Below are 24,367 nucleotides of genomic sequence, written 5' to 3'. Positions count from 1 at the left end.
ATTCATGTAACCAACGTTTTTATACAACTGTTCAAAAAGGAGTGTAAATTGTTTATATTTGTGTTTTATATTTATTGTTTATTTATGTATGGTTGTACGTTTGTTTCATTGTACCAGCTCTCAACGGCCGAACCGATTTAGATGTATGACCACATGTTGGAATCCTTACGTTACCGGGAGTGTCATAGGTTAAATATAAAAATGATTAATGTACAAAATTGTCATCCGCATGCTTTTCCCTATCCTGTATTGAAGAGCAATATTTGTCAGGAATGTTTTTTCGGCAGTTGTGTTTTTTAATTTTCATTGTTTATTTCTTGTTTAATTATTGCTTCTTGAAATTTTGAATGCAGAATAGCTATGTTTAATTGATTATATTAACTATTATGTTATTTCTACATTGAGAGTGATTGTTTATTTTACTTAATGTGACCAGAGTAATTAATGTTTGTAGTATGAATATAGTTACAAATATTCCTAAAAATGGTTCTTGTAGTTTCTATTTGAATTTAAAGTACCTAAATGAATTTTTACATTTTTCCTCACCACATAGTTTTATAAACTCTTTTACAGATAATAAAGTAAAACATGTTTTTTATTATCTTATTAAGTTTATTTTTTTTTTTATTAAGGAGCATTTCTAAAGAAAACTTAAATTACCCCCACAGGATAAGGGAGACCCCAAAATAAAAAAAAAATGTTTATCTGTAATTTGCAAATTTTGATGCTTAAATCTTACTTTTGCAATCATTATAATCAATAAAAAAGCCCAGTTGATATGGAGGTTCCAAAATTTTTAAAAATTCAGAAACTTTGTATTGTTACTTATATTTAAACATTTTTTATGAAAATAAAAATAGGACTTTATTGAATGAATTATACAATTATTACAAATATATTGTATAATACAATTATACAAATATATTATAGTTTATATACATATTATATATAAACTATTATTATATTATAATAAGATTAATATTAATACATTTATAATATATATATGAACATTATGTTAATCCAATCAAATCTAATTACAGTATAATGTAATAAAATAGGATGAATACCTACTTTATTCCAAGCATGGAATGAAGTATTTAATTCAAGCTCTATATATTTTTTCAAATCATTCATAACAAATTACACATTAAAATTGAAATTAAAAATCCTATACTATACATTAGATTTAAAATTAAAAATTGTTAAAATATCCTTTATCAAATTAAAACTAAAAATTTTTAAATTCAAAATTTTTTTTAAAATTTAAATTAAAATTAAAAATTGCATATAAAATTATATATATATATATATATATATATAGAGAGAGAGAGAGAGAAATATAGTGTCATTTAATAAAATTAAATTAAAAAGTCAGTTAAAATCAATAATAAAAGTAAAATAGAAATCCATATGGACTAGCTAGCCAAAGTTATATGTGACTCTGTGACTTGTGTCTCATAACTTTGGCTAGCTAGTCCATGTGGATTTCTATTTTATTTTTATTATTGATTTTAACTTTGACTTTTTAATTTTTTAACAAAGATAAATGTTCTAATTTTATACTATATTAAAGGTAATTTTGGATTGAGAATGGTCCTGCTCGGTACAGTTAATCATCTGTCAACTGTATTTGAATTAAACATAAAAGTAATGAAATGTTTGATGATGATATACAATTCTTGAATAAAAAAAATGTGATGTATTTTATACTTCTTATTATCACTTAACATTTTAATTATTTAATTTTATAAATAAATTTAAAAAAATGTAAAATAAAAAGTAATAAAATGCTGTTATCAATTAGAAAGGAAACATATTCTTGCAGCTTTAGCAGCTGGTTAATTTGTTAATAATTATCCTATGCTACTCCTTTTTCATTTGGGAGACCCAACAGGCCTGTGTAGTAGATTAGTTCCTAATTATCATGTGGTAAAATTGATGGGGGAAGATCATGAGTCCCAAGACGGATTCTTATTATTATATTCTTCATAGGATTGTGCTTCTGTTTTGTGTCTCTTGCTTGTGGGAGAGTCTACCCTCTCCCTATTTTCTCTCTTTCCTTATCCTTGCTTTCTTCCTCCTGATAATACAACAAGGAAGCACTGATTTCCAGGGCAGCATTTATGAAAACAAAAGGTTCACTCTCCTTATGCTTGTATCTATTTCATAAATACACTATAGAACCTTGTAGCTCTGAGCTATGGCTTGTAATCCTATCAGTATACATTATAAAAAGAACATCATGTTAATAACCTATATTACTCCTTTACATCTATTTTAAACATTCACTTTAAACATCATCATTTTAAACACTTTTAGTGCAGATTGTGGTGTCTACTTATGAATATAACATGTTCTTACCATTCTAACTGATTTCATTACATTTACTTACTACATACTGTTTAGGACTTGAATCATAGCATCTGATAAAAATAATCTGTTTGAGGAAGAATGTGAAAAAATCACATTGCTATTCTCTTAAATGAAGTTTGAACTTATGATAATAAACTAAGGTTGTATTTAGAAAATAACATCATTTTAGGTAAATTAGTCCACCAGCAAAGATATGAACAGCCTAAGCATTATGATGGAACAAGGGAAATTGTGGAAGAACCTTGATTAGAATAGCATTACAAAATACACAATCGCAGTAAGTGAGTTTGGCCTCACATAAAAGATGAGGCTAAACTCTAGAAAACGATTCTACTTAACATACTGAAGAAAAAATGTCCCGTGAACATAGGCCCAAAAACGCATTTTGTGTCTGCCATTTTTTGTGTTTTTTAAGAAAAAGATATTTTTTAAAGCACGGTTGGAGATAATGCAATAAAATTTTGTACTTTATTTTAAACTAACATTTTTTAATAGGAAAAACAATAACTATAGTCTTCATTGACTAATGAATAAATAAATTTCAAAATGGCAGTTGTTTTAATTTTTCAATATTAAAGAGCTTAGGAATTATTGGATATGTCAAATTGTATTGTACTTTAAAAATTATGAAGCATTTTTTTGTGAACAAAACTACATCTTAGTCATAAAAATCCGATGACAAACAACAGAGTTATTGCAAAAAGTTAAACTAAACTGATATGGCAGCCATTTTGTTTTTTTATTGTGATTTATTATCGTGGTTTCTGATTAAAATTGTTAATCATAGCAATAAAATTTAGCAATAATTTTAGAAAAAGTCAACAAATAGTATCTTTATTTTTCCTATTAAAAAATGTTAGTTTTATATATATATATATATATTTTTTTTTATATAGGTTGTTAAATTCTGTGTTAATACATGAAAATAATCAATACTAGTATATAAAGTAACAGTAACAAATATATAAACATAATAAATAAATTAAGTCATTACAAAAGAAAAACATTACTTAGAAGGTAGTTACAATGACTTAGATTGTGGATAATGGGAAGGGACATTATAACACATTATTATTTTTACATATTAAACAAAAATGATGAAAATTCAGATTTTTAAATAAGCTTTTTATTTAGTATTATTTTTAAATGTTATTTTTTTAATAAAAAAATTAAAGATTTTCAACAGAGTTATGTGGGCTTTATAAAAGGAAATATTTTATTTTAAATAAACTGGTGGGCAGTTCTTTACATGTAATTAAATATGTATTAATAAAATAATGATATATGCTTATCTCCTGGCAGAGTAGTCGCATCTCTGCCTTTCATCCTTAAGTTCTGGGTTTGAGTTCCAATAGGCATGTCATTTTTCATACTCCTAAAAATATTATTTATAATCCAACACAGTAACTGTTACTGGGCATTAGCCTGTTATTTTTTATGAATAATAAACCTCTTTCTCATAGAGCAAAATGTCATGCTTACATAAAAATAGTTCTACTATATGATTTTATAGAGATAGATCTTATTTTTTTGGACTTTTTCTTTTCTTTCACTTTTACACAACTGCCCAGAAAGAAGTATAATGTATTTAGGGTGTATGTTTGTTCCACCATAGCAGCTCAACCAGCTGAACCGATTTAGATGTATGACCCTGTGCTGGAATCCTTGTTACTGGGAGTGTCATAGGATACATAAATATGTGTATGTATATATACATTTTAAAAAATTTGAAAAAATCTGTCAGATGAATGAGTCGTTTTTGAATAACTCAATACAACATCTCAACGCTTCATTCTGAATGATTCAGAAACCTTGTATCTTATACGTATGAAGTTCTTGTCTTACTAGTGTTTTTACACGACTGCCCAAAAAGTATTGTATGTATATTTGTTCAACCGTAGTAGCTCAACGACTGAACTAATTATCACCTCCACACTTTAATTATCCTATGTTAAAGAGCAATTTTTTTTTGGCTGTTATGTTGTTTAAATTTTAATATTTGTTGCTTGTTTTTATGATAAGAAATTTACTTCAGTGAGTTGTGTTGTAACGTTACTCATATTAAATATTTGTTTCTAGTTCATTAATTTCTTTTTTCTAGCTAATTTTGTCTGTTTCAGGAGTATGTAATAAAAGTTTGTAAAGGTTGTGGTAACGATAAGTGTTGGAAAGTTTATAAAAGGTACAATGACTTTGTTGCACTACACCATGCATTACAGGCATCATCTCTTAACCTACCATTACCTCCAAAAAAGTATATTAATAATCTTGATAGAGAATTCATAGCTGAAAGACAGGCTGGCCTACAGGTAAATATCATTTACAAATTCCTAAAATTTACTTATTTCAAAGTTGTTATCATTATGCGAATAATATTGATCAATATTTTTAATTATGTATTGGTATCATCATTATTAACCTTCAGTGGAGTTTTTTTGGCTGAGCAGTTTATCCTTAAATTTGTTATATTTCCTGTGCTGTAAATTAGTAGAATAAAGATACCACTGCTTTTGAGGGATCATGGAGAAGGTTGCTGATATTTTGCTTCAAGGAGGCTTTGAATTAATGCTTTGGTTGGGATTGTTTGCCTTGTTTTGAAGTTCTTCTACGGGTAGATCATTTTTTTTTCATACACTATTTCTGTAATTTTTTTATTTCTTCCTCCCTGTTTGTGTTATATGGGTTCTAGTTAATGCTATATGGATTCATGACATGATTGTTTAGTTTTAAGTGTCCTGATGGAAAGGATCTGGCTATATACTATCTAGAAGCTGTAGAAAAATTCCTTTTACCATTTGGTATACATTTAAAAATTTTTTTTATTACATATGATTTTTTTCACTAGATCTGTTAGATGTCCCATCCAGAGTATCTTGCTTTTCTTACCATTTTTGTAAATTTTTTATGTAAGTATGTAATCAGTTTGAAATATATCCATGTAATATGATAATGATTTTTAATGGTTTATGTGAATCATTTGGTTATCTTCTTGTGATTTTTGAAATGTGTTAGCTTATATCAGATAATTCTTCATTCAGAAATTACCTGCATTGCCCTTTTATTATTTTCAGTCCAGCTGTTGCTGATATTTTGCCATGATTACTTTCACCCACTACTATAAAATTTCAGTCACTTAATATAATGCTGATGCTTGTTTTTTCATAATTCGTGGTGCTACACTTATAGTATTCTTTTCATCAATATATATATTGGGTTGTTGGCTTATATTCTTGAATTATCATTAAAGTCTTTTTACCTCAACCTTTACAACAGTCACTTATTATACACATTAAACTTTCTTCTTTCCTTAAGTTCCTTTCCCAAAAGTTGGTTTCTGTTATGATCATGTAAATTAGTTTTTTTTATGACTGCAAGTGTTAGTTGGTAATCAATCCTGCTTTCTTGTTTTTGGTGTTGAGGGGTGATAATTTTTGGTTGTTCCCCCTTCAGTTTAAAAAAAAAAAATCACCTCAGATCTTTTGGGTTATTGTGTGGTATTGCATGTATTGTACTGACATTAAATTTTCTTTATGGTTTACTGGTGCATCCTGTTTAATTAGTTATATATTAATTATATGTTTTTAAAAATGTTAGTTATCTTCATTTTTTGGAAATTTAAAGTCGGCTAGCATGAAGTAGCAGTAGTATTTTTGTGTGTGTTTGTGCATAACTTTTACATTTACAGTAATCAAACTTCCTGTTATTTTTTTTGTTGCATTTTTGTATTTAAATTTAATAAAAATCCATTGTTATTGGTGGTAATCATTTAATCATTATCTGAAAGAGTCTTAATTATTTAATATAGCTCATCACATTAGGAAATTGCAAGTAAGTATAGGATTAACAAAATATTTCTGTGAGATGATTTATTCAAAAACAAAATCAAAATATTATTTAATTTTTTGTTATTCAGAATCTGCCAGGCATTCTGAACTATTGGAATGTTTTGAAGTTCATTGTCTAATCATGCTGCATAATGTTATTTTAGATTACATTCTGATAATTCATTATGTATCACTTTGACTTTTAAATATATTGTTGAATTGGAGTAGGTAAAACTGTTCTGTACAGCTTGTAATGTGATGTTTTATGTTCTATTTAATTTTTTTGTGGTTTAGGTTCTCATTGGAGTCAATAATTTCTGGGAATTTTTCTTCTTTTCCCAATACTCTCCATTCTTTTAGCCCTCTGGAGTCTCTGTTACTCTGTGATATTGTAATTTCTCTGTTTCAGAATTTAATTTTTTCTTGTTTTAAAGGATAATTTTTTCTTCCATGTTCAAAAAAATTTTAATCAAATTAAATCTTTATACTTAATGTTTGTGGAGATTTTCAGTTGTTTGATTATTAGCATTTTTCCGCAGTTCTACTGTTAATTTTTAAGAGTTTGCTGATCTTACTTCTTTTATGGTTAGAGGGATGATATTTTCCAAAGATGTTTTATTTTTTTGTTTGAAGGTTGAAGTTTAAGAGATTACAGTTCAATAACTTCTGAAAGTGATTTGCTAATATTTGTGCATTCTCCATATTATTTCAGTTTCTCTTCCTTATTTTTAAGTATTAGGGTTGGAGGGGGAATATTTATAAAGGCGGGATTTAAAATTTTTATAAAAGTCTATTTATGTTTGTTAAATTCTTCTTCGATAGTATCTAGGATAGATTTTTGATGCTTGCACTTCACTCTTCTTATCTTTTTTGCTGCCTTTTTTCATTCCTCTAGCAGGTTTTTAAAAGATTCTCTGGTCTCCTTGTTTTGATGGTACTCTTGGAAGCTACTCTTGGTGGCATTTTTTATGATCTCAAAACATTCTTTGTTCCACCACTGATGTTTTTCTTTGTATTTGGTGGAGCGTTTTCTTCAGCAGTTGAGTTTACTGGTCAGTTCTTCTAGTCTGTTGTTCAGTAGGGTTTTAGTTGATTCTTTGAATGTGTGATTGTTTATTATTTTTGTGGGTTCGTATTTTCTTTTTTCTTAGAATTTATTATTGTTTATAGACTTTCATTTTGGGATTAGTTTTTTTTTATTTTTGAAATGTAGTGATCCGAGTGTATGTCAACTCTTCTTAATACTTTTACATTATAGATTTCTTCATGATAGTTTTTGTCCATTGCATGGTCTAGTTTATTTTTCTCTTAAATCCTGAAGTCTTCAATATTAGGTTGTTTTCTTGGCAGAGGTTTATCAATCTTAGTTCATTTCTATTTGTATGTTTATGTGCTCTCCATCTTCCTGTAATGTTTCTGAATTTCTTTCTAGATCAATTCATGCGTTAGACCCCCACCAGGATTTTTATGTGATTATCAGGAGTATCACTTAACGAGTGATCAATTTCTTCGCAAAATTCTTCAGTATTTAGTTCCTCTTTTGCTTTTACATTTTTATTGTTAGGGCATGGACATTTGTTATCATATAGGTCTTATTTGTCGCTTTAAAGGTCAATCTTGAATCTGAGTGCTATCTTTTCTGGTCATTGCCAAACGGTGGAATTTTCCTAAAAGACTTTTCCATCTTTGACTCTCAGCTTGTCAACCACTATGGAAATAAATTTTCAGCTACTTTTAATAGAATAAATATATTACTAATAATTGTTAAATTAATTTTGATTGATATAAATATTAATTATAATGTTATTCTTTTACTTCTAACTTTTAGTTAATAAATTAATTAGTATTTTCTTCAATTGAAGCAGTACACAAAAAGAGTAAATTGTGTTTTAAATTAATGATTCTTAATAATGCTTCAATAAAGATACTAATAAAGATACTATTTGTGAATGAGACTGCTTATAGTGTTTTATAGTTAATGCTTACACATAATTGTATTATTATGCAACATTTATGAAGTGTGATTATAATTTAAAATTATTTATTTTTTTCAGAAATATTTAAATATAGTTCTAATGAATCCTATATTAGCATGTTCATTGCCAGTTAAAAAGTTTTTAGATCCTGAAAATTACACCATTCCTTTTCAAGGTAATTTTTTTGTAATTATAATTTTATTTGTTTTAATTAACTAATAATTTTTGTTACTACATATTTGACTGAGAAATCTGTAAATTCATGGTTTTAGATGAAAGAAAATTACCACATCACATTTACATTAAAGTGATAAAATGAAGCATCTTGACCATGAATGCTATAATAGTCTCTTTGCTTACTGTCTGAAAGGTTCTGAGTTCAAATTCTGGTGACATAGCATTTTCACACTACAGAATCCACATCTCTTTTCCAAAAAAATAGAGGTTAACTTTGTTTGTTTGTTAGCCTGTAGGTACCACTGTGAATGTGTAATAATTAAATACATTTTTTTTAGCTATATGTTATTTAACCAAAGCCTCTTAATTTATTTTCCTAAGCGTACGAGTTGTTGTTATCAGTGTCTGGACACAAAATTATTGGACTCCAGTAATTTTATCTCCATTGTGCCCATTGGAAGAGATGGGCAAAAACCTTTTGTAGTAATTTGAAGGCCTGCTGAAGAATATATAGATGCAAAACACCCTCGTTAACATCTTTTCTGAAACAAGGTATAGCTAAAAAATGAAAAATGTGTAGTTATTTTTCTGTAGACGGTGAATATTAAATAAAGATTTTTGGTAATTTGTGATTTCAAAAAAATTTCAATTTTTGTAAGAATTTTTTTGCTAAAACAAGATCTGAAATTTTGGAATGAAAATCTGAAATTTTATTTTGGCCAAAACTACCCCACCCCTTCAATAAGCCTTCAATTACTGATATTGAAAATATAGATCCAAAATACTCCCATTAACTCCTTTTCTGAAGCAAAATATAATTTAAAAAAATAATATTTAGTAATGTTTTTTTGGAGGGGTAAAACTTCTTTAAGTAATTTGTGATCTCAATAAAATTTTTCTAAGAAAACGTTTTGCTTAAGTGTCTCAGTAAAGATTTAAAATTATATTTTGGCCAAAATTCCCCACTGCTTTTTAAAATTTTTGTAAAAAATTAATACTTTCTTTCCCCTTCCCAAAGGTGTAGTACCAGTGTACCAAAGTAAATAACATAGGCCAGTTCCAGTTCAAGCAAAGGTCAAGATCGCCTGACATCACAGGTTAGGGAAGAGATGTTGCCTCAGGTGTGTGGTGTCAGAGATGTGGATGTCTCAGTTTTTCCCTGGATGCACAGTGAAGTCCACCAGTGCCTGGACAAGATATTTATACTGAAAATAAATGTTAAAAATTGACAATTAAAAATGAATTAAAAACTAAAATCCTGCATAAAAATACTGCATAAAAGGATAAGGTCTCTGACAGGCTAAAAACAAAATAAAATCACAAGGAAATATTACATTAATAATCTCAGTTAAAATATTAGAATTACCATATTTTATAAGCTAAATGGTGTAAATAGCTGAAATGCACTACAGAAAATTTAAATATATGAATATAAATGGACGACCCAAAGAAATCATAAAACATAAGATAACATCATTTCATTACCTCCTAGCATATTTTGCGTGTTAGCCCCTACTTTAAACTTGTAATGCAATGCTGCATAACAGGTAATTCACAAGGATGTGGTGAATATAAGAAAGTGGATCATATTCTTAAAGTATATTTTTTCATTTAAAATATATGTGTAAACTACTTCTTGCTTGAGCTTAATTTTAATTCTTATTATAGTCTAGCAAATAAAGAAATACATCTGAACTTAGACTGCACAAATTCTCATAAATAATTCAGTATGTGTCAAACCAAAGCTTATTTCTTTCTCTTTTGTACTTGTTTATAAAGAATTTATTCAAAGAACAATAAATGTGATGTTTACATACTTGAAGGATTTTTGTGGTCATTTTTTATATGTACCATTTCTGACCTCTAGAATTTCAACAAAATTTTTAATTAAATGTGATGATGTATTTTAAAAGAAGGACCCCCCCTACTACCTTCATCCTCAACTTTCAGATAGTTTCATTAAATATATATCTTGACGTAGCAAATGTTTAAAAAAATTGTTACCTTTACATCTTGTTGCAATATTGAAATGATTTTTTTCTCATTAATAAACAGTTGTACAACAGAAATTGAACAATAAAGCTGTTCTTAAAGGAAGATTCATATCTGTAGAAAATTGAAGTAAAATGGAAATGTCTATAAATTCCAAGATATGATCATTTTTTGGTATATAATCAAGTACACTGACTTGGTTATTTATGTTAGAGAATCAAGTACACACTCCATGACTATGTAAATTGCAGCCTATCAAATTATCAATATCAAAACATCAATAAGTTATTAATAGTAAAGATGTTACTTTTAGAAATAACATCTTTTTTTTTATCTACTCTTAAAGTACATTTAGGACAGTTATAAAGACATGGTCAAATAAAATTTATATATTAAACCAAATTATTTGGAAATACTTTTAAAAGTAGCCCAATTAACAATGACTTCGGTAATATGTGTTACTGAATGGACCGGTATGACTTCTGTAATATGTGTTATTTGACTACTTATACTAGTTTCAATTTTTTTTTATTGTTCTCATATACTGTTAAATTGAAATTCAATATTTACTCTTGCATACATGAGTGTGCATCATGTATATACACAAAATGCAAGAAAAACTGAAAATTGCTGTATCATTTTTTTCTTCTATTAAAACAGAGAAAACAAGGTGAGACAACTGCAAAATACTCCACTTATAGTTTTCAGTTTATTTTGCAGACATTTGATTTATTGAAAATGGTAACATATATTATTGTTTATTATTACAACTGCTCATATTTGTTTTGTTTCTATTATAACATATGTTGTTTTAAAACAAATTTATTTTGTTACTGCTATAACTAAATAATAAACAAGTTATCAACAGTTAATACATTATAATATAGTTCATGTATGAGTGCGCATGTGCATGCGCACACGTGTGATTGTAATTATGGCCAATTAATTATCAGTTATTACAATTAAAGGAGCATAATTGTAATCATATAAACACACGCACCCATTACAATTATATTCATGCGCATAATTATAATTGTTCTTAAATAAATGTAATTTACATAAAACTGGTAGTTTACAACCATTATACTAATTGAAATATTGGCCTGAATGAAACAATTGTTTTTGTTGATAATGAATAAGTTTTCACATAACCTTAAATTAAATAATTAACTTGAGCTGCAAAATAAATAAAATCATTAATAGTTTTATGAAATGTGAATTATTTATTAAAAACAAATAAAAATTATTTGCTTTAATGTTGATGTAATCTAAAAAGGTTAATATATGTTTATAAGCAGCTACATTTCAGTAATAATTCAATGAACAGTGGGTGGTGACCAACATGGGGAAGTCATGATTGACAATGGAACAAGCCACTGAACAGAAGTTTTGAAATGAATTTGATTTTTAATTGACTTCACTCTTTCTTTTTAATATAAGTCCGAATTTCGAATGTTTATTTTAATGTGTTTTAAAACTTGTTATTAATGTGAAAAAATCATTTTGTTAACGCAACATAATATGAAGATAGTAACTTTTTATTTGAAGACCCACTCAAGCCAAAATATTGGATGAAGTGACTTGAAACTTATGAGGATCTATACTTTTAACATATGTAAACACCACATTCTGCAAAAATTGTTTGTCAAAGTTCTAGAGGCTAGAAATAGATAGTATATAGAAGTAAGGTGGCAAAAATTGTGTTTCATGCATTTTCCTAGAAAATATTAATTGTTTATGTTTGTTGTTGTTTGAATAAGTTCTTTATAAATTAATGTAGAAAGGAACAAGCTTTGGTTTGATATATGAGGCATGTTTTTAAAGCAAGTACCATTTTGAAAATTAAAAAAAAACAAGTACACTATTCTTAACAATTTTGTTTTTACGTGAAAGCCTGTACTTTAATCTACTTTTCTACAGAATTGCCACCAATATTAAGGCACTTGTATCATGCAACCAGATTTTGAACTCCGTCATCATAGAAGTCTGCCGCCTGACTTAATAACTACTGCAACATGGTTGCTTTGACACCATCATCGTCAATAATTTAAGCGTTTGGTCACAATTTTATAGACAACAGTTCCTGAAACTTGAGGAAACTCTTTAGATAGTGAAGAAATCATAAAGCGTCTGTTCTCTCTCACTTTTTCATCAACTTTCTCCACCAAATCTTCAGTAATGACAAAAACTTGTCATTTATAAAGAACTTATTCAAACTACAACAAACATAAACAATTAATATTTTCTAGGAAAATGCATGAAACACAATTTTTGCCGCCTTACTTCTATATACTATCTATTTCTAGCCTCTAGAACTTTGACAAACAATTTTTGCAGAATGTAGTGTTTACATATGTTAAAAGTATAGATCCTCATAAGTTTCAAGTCACTTCATCCAATATTTTGGCTTGAGTGGGTCTTCAAATAAAAAGTTCATCTTCATATTATGTTGCGTTAACAAAATGATTTTTTCACATTAATAACAAGTTTTGTCCATTCCATTCCTCATTATGAACATTGTGGTGGTCATCTTTAAAAGCTCTAACCCATTTTCGTACTATTCTATCACTCATAAAGTTTTTTCCATACACTTTACTGATCCGATGATGAATTTCAGCTGCTTTCACATCATTAGGACTAAGAAAACGAATCACATCATATATTTAATGGTCGGCAGATTTCTTGACTAGCAGAGGCATTTTAAATACTCACAAACAAACATAAACACAGTTGAATATTTCCGTAATGGCATCTGTGGCTTGCCAACAGATGCAGGTACACAGTGCGCATGTATGGAATACCAACCACAGCGTAATTTCAAAACAGTACTTTTTAAAAACATGCCTTATATATTGATTTTTTGATTTTTTTATTACGGTTTATTGAGAAACGATTTCAGTCTAAATTCAGGTGCATTGATTTTCATTTGCTAGACCAAAAGGAAGTGTCTGTTATAATTATTATAGGTAATATTAAAAAACAAACTATTTTATCAGCTATATAAATTGTAGTTTTGTTTATTTTTATTTTGTTGTTTGTTTTATTAATTTAGAGTTGGCTTTACAGTATGTGTCAATAGCACTTAGAGGGGATTTAGATTTTGATGTTGTTAAGTCAATACCAGATATAGGATGGCGTATTCGTAAACATTATTTTCAAGTTAAAAAAAAGAATGTATCTAACAGTTCAAATATGAAAGATGAATATATATTATCTTGGTGTGAATATGGACCAGATAAATATGTTAGTGACAAGGATATGCATGCTCTTTTTAAGTCTCTGTCAACTTTACAGGTATGTGTGAAAATTTACAATCATATTTTTATATTAGTCTTGTATAGTTTATAGTTGATCAGTCAGTTGTTTACTTTAATAATTAACTTTGTTATCTGTAAATTAATTGTAAAGATAAAAATTATTTGTTATTTCTGTTCGAATTTAGCAGTAATTTCGTTTTAATTGTTACACATTTTTTTCTTTCAGATTAAAAAAAAATTTAATTAGGAATTAAAAATTCATCAAAATAGTAATATTGTTTCTCTAAAGGAAAATCTCTTAATTATATTTTTAATAAATTGGTGAGAAGACCTTTTTTAAATGGTTCAGTAATTTATTGAAATGGCTACAGAAGCATAATAAGGTCCTTTCCATACGCTCAAATATTGTTTTGTTGCACAACAAACATTCTGTTATTTGGCTTTGTAGAGTGATGGACATGTTATTTTTTTGAGAAAAATGACTGATTATTTTGAATAATTAATATAAATCCATGGATTCAAAATCTTTTTATATAAATTTGCAAGTTTATACTAAGTTGACTATAATGGTTCATTCATAGGGGATCTTTTTAATTATTAATTTCAGTATGGTAGATTGCATTTTCAGGAAAAATATGATGCATTATGCACAGCCCCTAACCAACCAATTTTTCATTGTGAAGAAAATGCCAAAAATTGCAATTACTATATTTATTTTATAAGAAAAACAGACCTCCCCCGTCTTATTACCTTACACTGATTGATATGTGCAGGATAGATCAAAATTAGAAAAATTATTAAATAAATTGAATTTTGTAAATAAATAACTAATTTTATTATTAAATCAATCATCCAGCATTGGATTTTAATCAATTTCTGTAACCATTTCATAAATTCCTGTTCTCCTTTTCTTATCTTTCTTGCTATTTTTGTGATACATTCCCATTCTACCTATAGTTATCCTTATCTTTTTTTCCTTTCTAACTCTGCTTCGAATACCTGCCATGGCTTTTTGTTGTAATCCATTCTTCTTAATTGACGATATATTGTAGTTGTAGAGTTTTAGTTCTTTTTTACTATCATGAAGATTTAAATCTTGAAATCACTATCAGTAACATTTATTGTCACCCAGTTTGGCACTAAGATATTCCCTTACATCTTGCTTAGTATAGAATTAAATGTAAATAAAGTAAAAATGTTTCATAGTTTTTTAGGCAAATGAAGTGTTTAAGTTGACCAAAGTTTTTAGATTCAACCACAAAACACCTAAAAGTTTTGTATACTTTCCAGAAATCATGAAGCCAAGTATACATGTTTTAACTGTTCTGACAGGTTGCCAAGTTAAAAATGTTCCAGATTGTACATGTACTATTGAATGATGTCCTCCAATATTAAAAGAGATAAATATTTTATAGTAAGAAGTAGAAATTAAAATTTTAAGTGATTTGAAATCAAAGCCCATTTCACTAGTAAAATAATAAATATCAATTTGGAACTTTGTTGGCAGGGCAATCATATGTAAAAAAAAGTGAATTATTTCCATATTTTGTAATCAATGAGTATAGATGATAAGAACAATGTGAAAATTACAGATTTATTTGATTTTACTGTTCCTAATGGGAGATGAAAATATTGTTTATGTCTTGGGTTATCCATTTAAGTACTAATCTTTTTATATATTTTTTTGTGTATTATAGATAATGAAAAATTAATGTAAAACATTAAAAATAAATAATTATCCTACGTAGTAGATGATGTAAAAAGATATTTGTGAATTAAAGATAAAAATACTCAAAAACCACTAAACTCAATTTAAGGAGAACACAGTTTGATGTGGTTGGCACACCGATCTTAACCATATGAAAGAAAAATGAGTCACTTTTGAAATTACAGTAGAATGTTATAATATTAACATTTGATAGTGGATGTATAGATTTTATTTTTGTGGAAACATTTAAGATTAATACTTGAGTAATTGATAGAAAATTTATCTTTCTATCAATTTAAAAATATGTTGTTTTTTTAATATTGATTATATACAGGCTTACATTATTATACTTATGTTATATTTATTTTGAATTTAGCATAGGAATATATCAGAGATTGAATCCTGTGGTTCTGTTGAGAGCGGTGCATATGTTATCAGAAAGTTAAAACCAGAAGGCACACTAAGGGATTTAATATGTCATGCCAAACCAAAGTTACCTTTCTTAAAAAAGTATGCAAATCCAAAACAATGTAGTGCCTTGCCAACACAAAAAGTTATTTTTTATTGTAGTCAAATACTTCATGTTTTAGTATTTCTAAAGGATAAAGGAATACTGTACGGTGAGTGTGTTCCTGTATTTTTCAGTTTGTTTGTCTTAAGAAGTTTCAGTTGTGTAATTTTTATATATGAGTATTTTGTTTTAGTTGGTAAAAGATCTGTGCTTTAAAGGCTTATAATTTCAGATTTTTTCATTTTTTAGGTATTTCTTTAATAGGTCAGGATGATTTTTAGTTTAATTCTTTTAAGTGGTTTTTAAAATTTGAAGTTAAAAAATTGAACGTTTACATGAGAAATACAAAGAAAACAATTTTTTAATCTATTTAAACAACTAAAAAAAAAAGTAGAAATAAAATAGATTTTTGGTTTCATTTAACTTTATTCGGTTTTAATTTAATTAAGTTCAACCAAGATCAACAATAAAAGAATATAAATATAATTTTAAGAATATCATTATGTTAATATCAATAATACTTAACCTTCATACATTGTTGCTGCAAAAAACTAGTGCATAGAGAATACAGAAGTTATGTAGTCTGAAACAGTGGCAATAGAATAAAAAAATATCTAGGCATTCAGTATATTTTATTTCCTGCAACAGTAGAGAATTACTAGAGAATTTTTAAATAAAGACAGTCATATATTTTTATTTTTTGCTCAAAATTGTCAGACTATCAAAATGAGCTATTGGGATTAATATGTATTTTATATAAAAGTGTAAAAAGATGTAAAAAGATTTATAAAATATATTAGTTCATTTCTTGAAAACTACCTAACCAATTTTCATGAAACTGAAGTTAAATGATTGAATTGCAGTTCAATTAAATCTGTAGACTGCTTCAGGTAATTATGCTACATCTTACTGCAGCTATAAATGTAAGTTTATTACAATTACATTGTATATTTGTAAGTTTATTACAAAACTATCAGAGGTAAAGCAGAGTTTTATTTTGAAAACAGGTAATTTAACTGTATTTCTAGCTCAAGATAACTGAAATTTTAAGTTTTAGTAATTAACTAATTATGAACCTGCCAATAAATGAAAAATGTTCATTATAAATAAGTTTTTTCTTCTTTTTTTTAATGAGAATGGGAAAAGTATATTTTTATTATTTATTTGTTACATTTCTTGTTTACTAATGTGTTTTCTAAATGGTTTGTTCCCCTTTTTTTATAATAGGTAATCTGCATACTGGCAACATTAGTATTGAAAATGATATTGTGAAGTTATTGGATATTGAAAATGGGATATTAGGTGTGCCATCATATTATCGTCCATTTTTCATGCAGCATCGTAAAATATCAACATTAGAGGCAGTTGATGTATATTGTTTTGGTCATGTATTGTATGAAATGTTGTTTGGTCGGCCTCTACAAGTACCTGTCTGTGATAATTATTTACCTGATAGCTGCCCAACTGAATTGAGTAAGAAATTTTTTCTATGAGCACTTTTTATTATCAATAATTTAATATGTTAAGTTATTGAAATTATATAATATTGGATGTACTGGTTGTATTAGACTTAATGATACTTAGTTTTGGGAGAATGGTTAAGGATCAACAAAACTGTTCAAACTGTTGAATCAACAAATCAGGTGGTTAAAGCTTTATTAATGCACTCCTGTTTCTCTTCGTGTGCAATGTTAAATAAATGAATATTTTATTACTGTTTTGTATAATTTGATCTCCTTATTTCAGAAATGTAAAATTATGTAAAAATATTAAGCAATATTATAAAAGAAGTAATAAAAGATAGTTGCAGAAGTAAGTGAAAGAAGAAAAGGAAGTTCTTGTTGTACTTGTAGCTATAATTGTACAGGGCACTAGTACTGTTTAAATAACTATGCCTTAATTATTCTGAACTTACGGCGCTAGATCATTTATGTCTTTAAATAAGTTGATTGTTTATCAACTTGTTTATGTTGTCTATTGAAAATATGTTTATTTAACACGTGTTTATGTTGATTATAATATATTTACACAGGATATCCTTTACATTTTATGTTAGGTTATATTATGTTTAAATAGTGTACATGTAATTCATTATGTCCTTATTAGTAGAATAATATATTTATATTTACTAAGAGTTAAGTTACATGTTTGTATTAGAGTAACAATACAATAAGAAAAAGATAATATAAATATCAGCTGTTAAACTCATTAACTTAAATAAGAAATTTTATGTGTTTTATGAAGTAAGAAGAATAGACAGACAGTTTGTTTACCATTAAATAAAGAGAAAACAAAACATGGTACTGAACAAGTACAACCATTTTATACCAATGCTTACACTTTTATTCTAAAATTGGTATTCATATGTTGAAGTTGCTATTCATATGGAGGTTTGAATATTGTTATTAACTCATTGAATGATTTGAAACCTTGATTTTCTTGAATTATATTAGTTGTTATAGGTTTTGAGTATATGGTGTTCAATAAGATATGAATTATTTTGTTAGCTTCATGCTAACTTTATATCAAAGTAAACATTTTCTTTTTAATAGAAAAAAAAGCTATTTAAAATAACCTAAAGATTTCAAATTACATCTATTGAATATATAAAACTCAATTTTGCAATAATTAAATAAATGCTGAATAATCTGAAGAATCACATTACATTATTGTTCATCATATTACATATTAAAGTATGAGTTTGTAAAATAACATGGATATTATTGTTTGAAGAATTCTTTTTCAGTAAAATAATTTATTAATTTTTACTTAAATGTGTGTTAGTTTATAAAATAATTATAAATACACATCTATTAATAGAAGTTGTAATTTTAAAATCTATTTTTATAAATCTATAACAAAAGAAACTTCACCTCAACAATTTTTAGTTGCTTTTCATTTTTAGGTTATTACATTATATTTGAAGCTTATACATTCTTTTTTATGTTTGTTTATAATTATTCTATTTGTAATTATTTTCGTACTTATCTTGATTTGTTTATTTAATTTTGGTGAATGAACCCTTTTTGCAACCTCCTTAAATTTAGATTCCAAGAGGGATAATAAAGATATCAGTTTTTAGTTTTATAACTTTTGTTAAACCCTTGAATAGGAAACAAAGTCAGCAGACAGCTCCATTGGCAGATGTTGTAACCACATTGAGCCCCACTAAAGTCCCAGCTACCAAATGGTATTTCAGATAGAACTGTACTGGCAGCTGACAGAATTCTTATGTAATCTATCTATCCAATTAAGAGAAGGTGAATAATATGAAAGGGACTACTTACTGGACCTCTTAATATTTTATATTTGTAGTCTTGCATACTGTTGCTTATAAAATGTTTTAAGTTCTTTTATGGCATTTTTTTTTTATTGTATTTACAAAATTAAGCATCTGATTTATCTTAAATACAAAGGGGAATAGGGAAGTATTGCATTGACTTAATTTTTTTATAATTTTTCAATATAATTTCCATCATATATTATACACTTCTCCATCCCTTGAAACCAGTCTTCAAAGAAACCCTACCATGATAAATCAGAGATCTGAACACACCCTTGGTCCCAAGCCCTTAGGAGATCATCATTACTTGTTAAATGCCTCCCTTTCAATCTTTTCTTCACCTGGGGAAACAGTGTGAAGTCACATTGAACGAGTCAGCAGTGTAGAGAGGGTGCTCTAATAGTTTTTTTCCAGTGCTGGTCAGTTACTCTAAGCAAAATTTGGAGCGGTGCATTGGAACATTAACTTGGTGAAATCTTGTGTCCATCCTTGAGATTGGGCGCAGTTTCTTGAGAGCTTTGACAACTCACAACTGTCTTGTGAGTTTCCAACTCACTCTAAAACTCCTCTTGCACCAAAAATACATTCACAATTCTCTTCATCTCTGATCTGGATTTTCGAACGCTCTCAGGGGCCTCCTCATTTCAAACACCCACACTTTGTTCTGAGTCTTGGTCAGGATATCATAGTAGTACAATCAGGTTTTGTCACCTGTCGCAATACTATTGATGTAGAGAAATTTCTCATTTTCAAACTTTTTCAGTATTTCACAGCATCATGAAGCTTGATGTTACATCTGACTGTTGGTCAAGTTGTATAGCACTCAAAGGCACTGCATTCTAACTTGAGATAATCTCGCAGAAAAGCATGAACTGCTGGTGCATAATGCTCAAGGACACCTCTACTATGGTGGTATGTCACATACCATGGTGCTATGTCACTTACCACCAAATGTTTTGTCAAGCATTTTTTATACTTCTTTGTTTGTATCAAGCAGCAATGTTTTCCCTTAGTCACAGATGAAGACAATCAGCTTGATCTTGGAATGTCCTTAAGGCTAAAATTCCCTCTTTCAAACTCTCCCTACCACCTAAATATTGTACAATGAGGAAAATCCTCTCCAAGCACAGGAGTCATTTCCTTTAAACACTTATCAGCTGTTAACCCATGCACAAATTTGCGCAGTATTCAGTTTTCAACCCTGACAATATTATTACCTCTTCACGAACACAGCTAAAATGTAAATTACACTGAGATGTTGACTGGAGTGGCTACAGTGCAGGATGGGACCTGTCTGAACATGGGCTAACTTGTACTAGCATAAGTTTTGATACTTATAATAAAAAAAGGAGAGATTGACTTATATGTTGGAGCTTAATATGTTTGCTTACTGTACCCACAGTTCTGTAGGTGACTTGAGTTCTTTCCAGTAGCTTGTTTGTCAAATTTCTGGCTTATTTAAAGAATAGATTTTTTAAATATAATTCCATCTTTAAAGAATATATAATGAAACAATTATAAAAAAAAAAATAGTTTTTATTTGGGAAAAAATTTACTAAAAATTATATTATCTGTTGTGGAGGAAAGTTGTAATTGAATCACAGAAATATTTTTTTCATGTAATAATAAGACTTTAAATGTTAATTTATTTCAGTGTAACAATTTTTTTTTTAAATATTAATTTCAAATATAAATATCCAGAGTAATCAATTTTGAAACTTATTAGTATTGTTTGCTATTTATGGTTGATAAGAAACAAAGATTCATTATATTTGTTCATAGACCATGACCACGGTCTATGACACCATAATAGGTGTCATATATCATGTTTTAATATTTATATAACCTTATTTTTTGTTAACAAAAGGATCTTATTTAGAAGAAAGAACATGGGAAGCACAATTAGCGTGTAATAAATTTGAACATTAATTTTGTACACTCTGTCAAGCAATATTTGAATGTTGTCATAATAAATTTTTCTCTGTAAAACAAAATTTACTTTTATATACAAAGGTAAATCAAATATAAATTGGAATTTTTGTTTTATAATTTATTGAAGAATAATAAAAATACATACTATATTATTTTTGTACATAATTTCCTCTTTCAGAAACACATTTTTCCCAGCGAAAAATGAAGGTGGGGTGACGTCAATCAATTACGCACGAACACTTCAACAGCAGCATAGTCATCAAATTTCTGTCCTCCAAATGCTTCTTTTAGTGGCCCAAACAAATGATAATCACAGGATGATAAGTCTGGACTATATGGAGGGTGCTCCAGTTTAGTCCAGAATAAGGATGTAATTTTTTCTTGAGTTAGAGTGCATGGTATGGGGCCCAGCATTATGAAGCAGAATGATGTCTTGGATTGGAAACTGATTTCTTTTTTGACAGTGCGAGTTTTGCTTGTCTTAAAGTTGGCAGTAGTACGTAGAATTCACTATACAAAATTCATTGAGAAAATCAATATGCAAAATAACTTTGAAATCAAAAGATGCTGTGGTCAGAACCTTTCCATCTGATAGTCAAGTTTTGGTTTTAATGGATGCAGTTTCTCTGTTTTTTCGCCACTTCATACTTGCCTGTTTTGATTCTGGAGAGTAATGTGCACCCAAGTTTCATCACAGGTTATGATTCAATCCAAAAAAAATTCTTCGGCTTGGTAACTACTCCACAATTGCTGGCACCTCTAGCTGGACCTCTAGTCAATTGAACTTTTTTGACCTTCAGTGAGAAGGTGAGGGACCCATCGTGCTGTCACTTTTTAAATCCAAGATCACCAATAATGATTGCCTGAGTACTGCTGTAGCTTATTCCGATAGCAGAAGCAGTTTCTCCAATTGTTAATCGATGGTCATTCTCAATAAGGCGATAAACTATGAGAGTATTTTCAGCAGTAGCTTGTCTTTGGGTGACATTTTTAACCTCATTTTCAACTGGTTCTTGTCCTTCTGAAAACTGTTTATGCCAATCATTGTACACTTGAGCCTTTTTAAGTGCGTTGTCTCTGAACTGTGCCTGAAGTCTTCTCAAAATTGCAGTGGTTTCACACCCTCTGCCGTGAGAAATTTAATAATAATACGTTGCACAGTGTGTGATGATACCTTCTGCTCTGACATTGTGATAGTGACTAGAAAAAAGTAGTGAGCTGGATTTTTAAGAGTGGGATCCCCTCCATGCATCCCTATGTAGAATAATGAGAAGCCACGCCCCTCTCCATTAATTGTGAATCAATGACAACAAAAATTCCGGTTTATATTTGATTCACCCTCATATGATTTATAAGGGTTATCTGAAATGGAAATGGAAAAAGTTAAGTATTTGGGATACACCTAATAAATGTTGTGCAGCAAATGTGTTTAAATACTTTTAATTTTTCTTGTTTAGTCTTATGAATTACAAACCTTAATTGGTTTACAGAGACATAAATTAGATAAATAGTTAATTAAAAAGAAAATTCTAATTCAGTGATTTATTTTCGTGTGATTTTCATATGTATTATCATTTATTAGTAAAATAAAAAAAGTACTAAGTGTTGGTAGATTATCTCTTTATTTTTTTTGATAATGTTTATATTTTATACTAATCATTAACATTTTTTTTTTTATTTACATTGTATTTGGATCCTGCTTCATTATTGTTTGATTTTAATTTCTTTCCAAGTTTGCAACTTTTAACAAAGGATTGCATATTGTATGCTTTACTTTCATTACAAAAATACCAAGAAGCTAACATTAAAATCAAAATATGTTATTAAAGGATCAATAAATTTGAAGATTAGTAGCAATGATGGATGTAATAATTTACAAAACATGTTGGATTTTGATACCTATGTGTGTGCTCTCATAAATTTATACTGTGTGTACTTAAGAGCTTGCTGTGCTTTATGGAAAGGTCATGAAATAAGTGATGAATACAGTCATCAGAAATTTGAACTTATCTGTATGACAGGTCCCAATTTGTCTCTTTAGTCCTACATCTTGCTCTTTAAAGAAGTTTAATTACATGTCAACCTGTATGTTATAGTTATGGTAGTTTAATTTGTTTTTTGATACACTTTTACTTTAGCACTTTAATGGCATTCATATAAAAAACCTTTTTTTTTTTAACAGGAAATAAAGATGCATAGTGAATGATGTAGTTGAGTTATGACTAAAATTACTTTTTCTTCATTACAAGAAAATTATTTTAATTTTTCACTTTGTTAGTAAAAATGGTAAATAAGGAATATATAGTACAGCTTTTTCATATTATTTCTCATTTATATCCTTTACAATAAAGTTGCAATTTGTAAGTTTTAAAATATATCTTTATATGAATGCAGGTTTATATATTTTATTACTATTTTTGTATTTATTTTTAATCTTTTTAATTATGATAATAATGTTTCTTTACTTTTTCAGGGACAGTATTAGAGGGAATCTTGTCACCAAATGCTTGTAGATCAGGCTTACCAACTTTAGAATCTCTAATAAGTATGCCTGTGTTTTCCAGCATACATTATAGTTTGCCAGAACGTCCTCATATTAAACTCTCTACTCATGTGAAAGAAATACTTAAAGAATCTTGCAATAAGTTTGTGGCAAGAATGGAAGATGAACAAAAAAAAGTAAGTGATGTGAAAAATTTATATCATTTTTGTGATATAAAATGCGTCTTGTAAATTACCTAAATACATAACAAAGGTTGAGATTGGAGATTTAAATATTTGTTACTTATTCACTGTACTTAAAAATTTTCTGCATTTAATGTTATTACAAAGTTCAGTAAGTTTCCTTTTTAATACTGTGAGATTTCACTATAATGAATTCCATTTTAAAATTACATTACAGTAAAACTTGAATAAATTTTTGCTGGTTATTGCAATAGATACAACCAAAGTTTAAGAAACCTTATTCTATGAGGGTTATTTTTTTTTTAAGGTCCGATCGGTCACGAAATTAAAACCACAGTGAAAATAAAAAATTGTTTATTTGTAACAAGTACTTAAATAGTTACGTTATTTCTCTACATAGTCGCCACTCCGATTTAGACATTTGTCATAGCGTGGTACCAACTTTCCAATACCCTCGTCATAGAACAGAGCCGCCTGTGTTTTCACCCATGTTTCTACGCTGGTCTGCAGCTCAATGTCTGTGCCAAAATGTTGTCCTCCTAGCCAGCATATCATGTAACCAAAGAGGTGAAAATTGGATGGAGCCAAGTCTCCAAACACTTCCCAACGAAAACGCTGCAGGAGCTTCTTTGTTACAGCTGCAGTGTGC

At 28.2% G+C, this 24,367-nt stretch overlaps 1 protein-coding gene across 1 annotated transcript in view; it reads left to right on the top strand.

Annotated features, from left to right (window-relative positions):
- Nucleotides 1–24,367, top strand: part of LOC142322191 (PX domain-containing protein kinase-like protein) — a 50,050-nt gene that overhangs the window by 4,936 nt on the left and 20,747 nt on the right. Inside the window, exons 2-7 of the mRNA XM_075360981.1 lie at nt 4,494–4,682; nt 8,252–8,348; nt 13,395–13,636; nt 15,684–15,927; nt 17,046–17,291; nt 23,507–23,712. Coding sequence (XP_075217096.1) covers nt 4,494–4,682; nt 8,252–8,348; nt 13,395–13,636; nt 15,684–15,927; nt 17,046–17,291; nt 23,507–23,712 — 1,224 coding nt within the window. The remainder of the gene's footprint in view (nt 1–4,493; nt 4,683–8,251; nt 8,349–13,394; nt 13,637–15,683; nt 15,928–17,045; nt 17,292–23,506; nt 23,713–24,367) is intronic.

This window comes from Lycorma delicatula, chromosome 3 (assembly GCF_047948215.1).
Source record: "Lycorma delicatula isolate Av1 chromosome 3, ASM4794821v1, whole genome shotgun sequence".
Lineage (NCBI taxonomy): Eukaryota > Metazoa > Arthropoda > Insecta > Hemiptera > Fulgoridae > Lycorma > Lycorma delicatula.
Note: the sequence above shows the minus strand (reverse complement) of the source record. Positions and strands in the feature narration are given on the sequence as shown.